Raw genomic sequence first — 738 nt, forward strand, 5'->3', positions numbered from 1 at the left:
ATCATCTTCTTTGTGAGGCATGAAATGGGTACAAGAATCACTGAGTTTATTCCATAAACGACAGCAAGTTACGCCGGTATTTCCTCGTCGTGGTTCCTTAGGGTCATTATGCCTAAATCCATGAATGCTGCACTGATGAAACCTTTAGTGGTTCTGGCTCTTCCTGGAATGTATCTTGTCTACAAGATTAACGAGCTTAAGAAACAACAGCAAGAACAAAACCGAAGGAAAATTACAGAGCGAGAGCTAACTCATCTAAACCATAAGATAGTAAGTAGATAGTTACAGATCGAGATTTAACTCATCTAAACCACAAGACAGAAAGTAGATAGTTACAGATCGAGATCTAACTCATCTAAACCATAAGATAGCAAATATATAGTTACAGATCGAGATCTAGCTCATCTAAACCATAAGATAGTAAGTATATAGTTACAGATCGAGATTTAACTCATCTAAACCATAAGATAGTAAGTAGATAGTTACAGATCGAGATCTAACTCGTCTAAACCATAAAATAATAAGTTGATAGTTACAGAGCGAGATCTAACTCATCTAAACCATAAGATAGTAAGTAGATAGTTACAGAGCGAGATCTAACTCATCTAAACCATAAGATAGTAAGTAGATAGTTACAGAGCGAGATCTAACTCATCTAAACCATAAGATAGTAAGTAGATAGTTACAGAGCGAGATCTAACTCATCTAAACCATAAGACAGAAAGTAGATAGTTACAG

General features: G+C 35.5%; 1 protein-coding gene across 2 annotated transcripts in view; it reads left to right on the forward strand.

The window, feature by feature from the left end:
* Positions 1-738, forward strand: part of LOC111087792 — a 13,126-nt gene continuing 12,388 nt past the window's right edge. For both annotated transcript variants that reach the window (XM_022395716.1, XM_022395717.1), the window contains exon 1: positions 1-270. In XM_022395716.1, the coding sequence (XP_022251424.1) occupies positions 109-270 (162 nt within the window). In that variant the 5' untranslated portion in view covers positions 1-108. The remainder of the gene's footprint in view (positions 271-738) is intronic.

The sequence above is a fragment of the Limulus polyphemus genome, unplaced genomic scaffold (assembly GCF_000517525.1).
Source record: "Limulus polyphemus unplaced genomic scaffold, Limulus_polyphemus-2.1.2 Scaffold2642, whole genome shotgun sequence".
In the NCBI taxonomy this organism is placed as follows: Eukaryota; Metazoa; Arthropoda; class Merostomata; order Xiphosura; family Limulidae; genus Limulus; species Limulus polyphemus.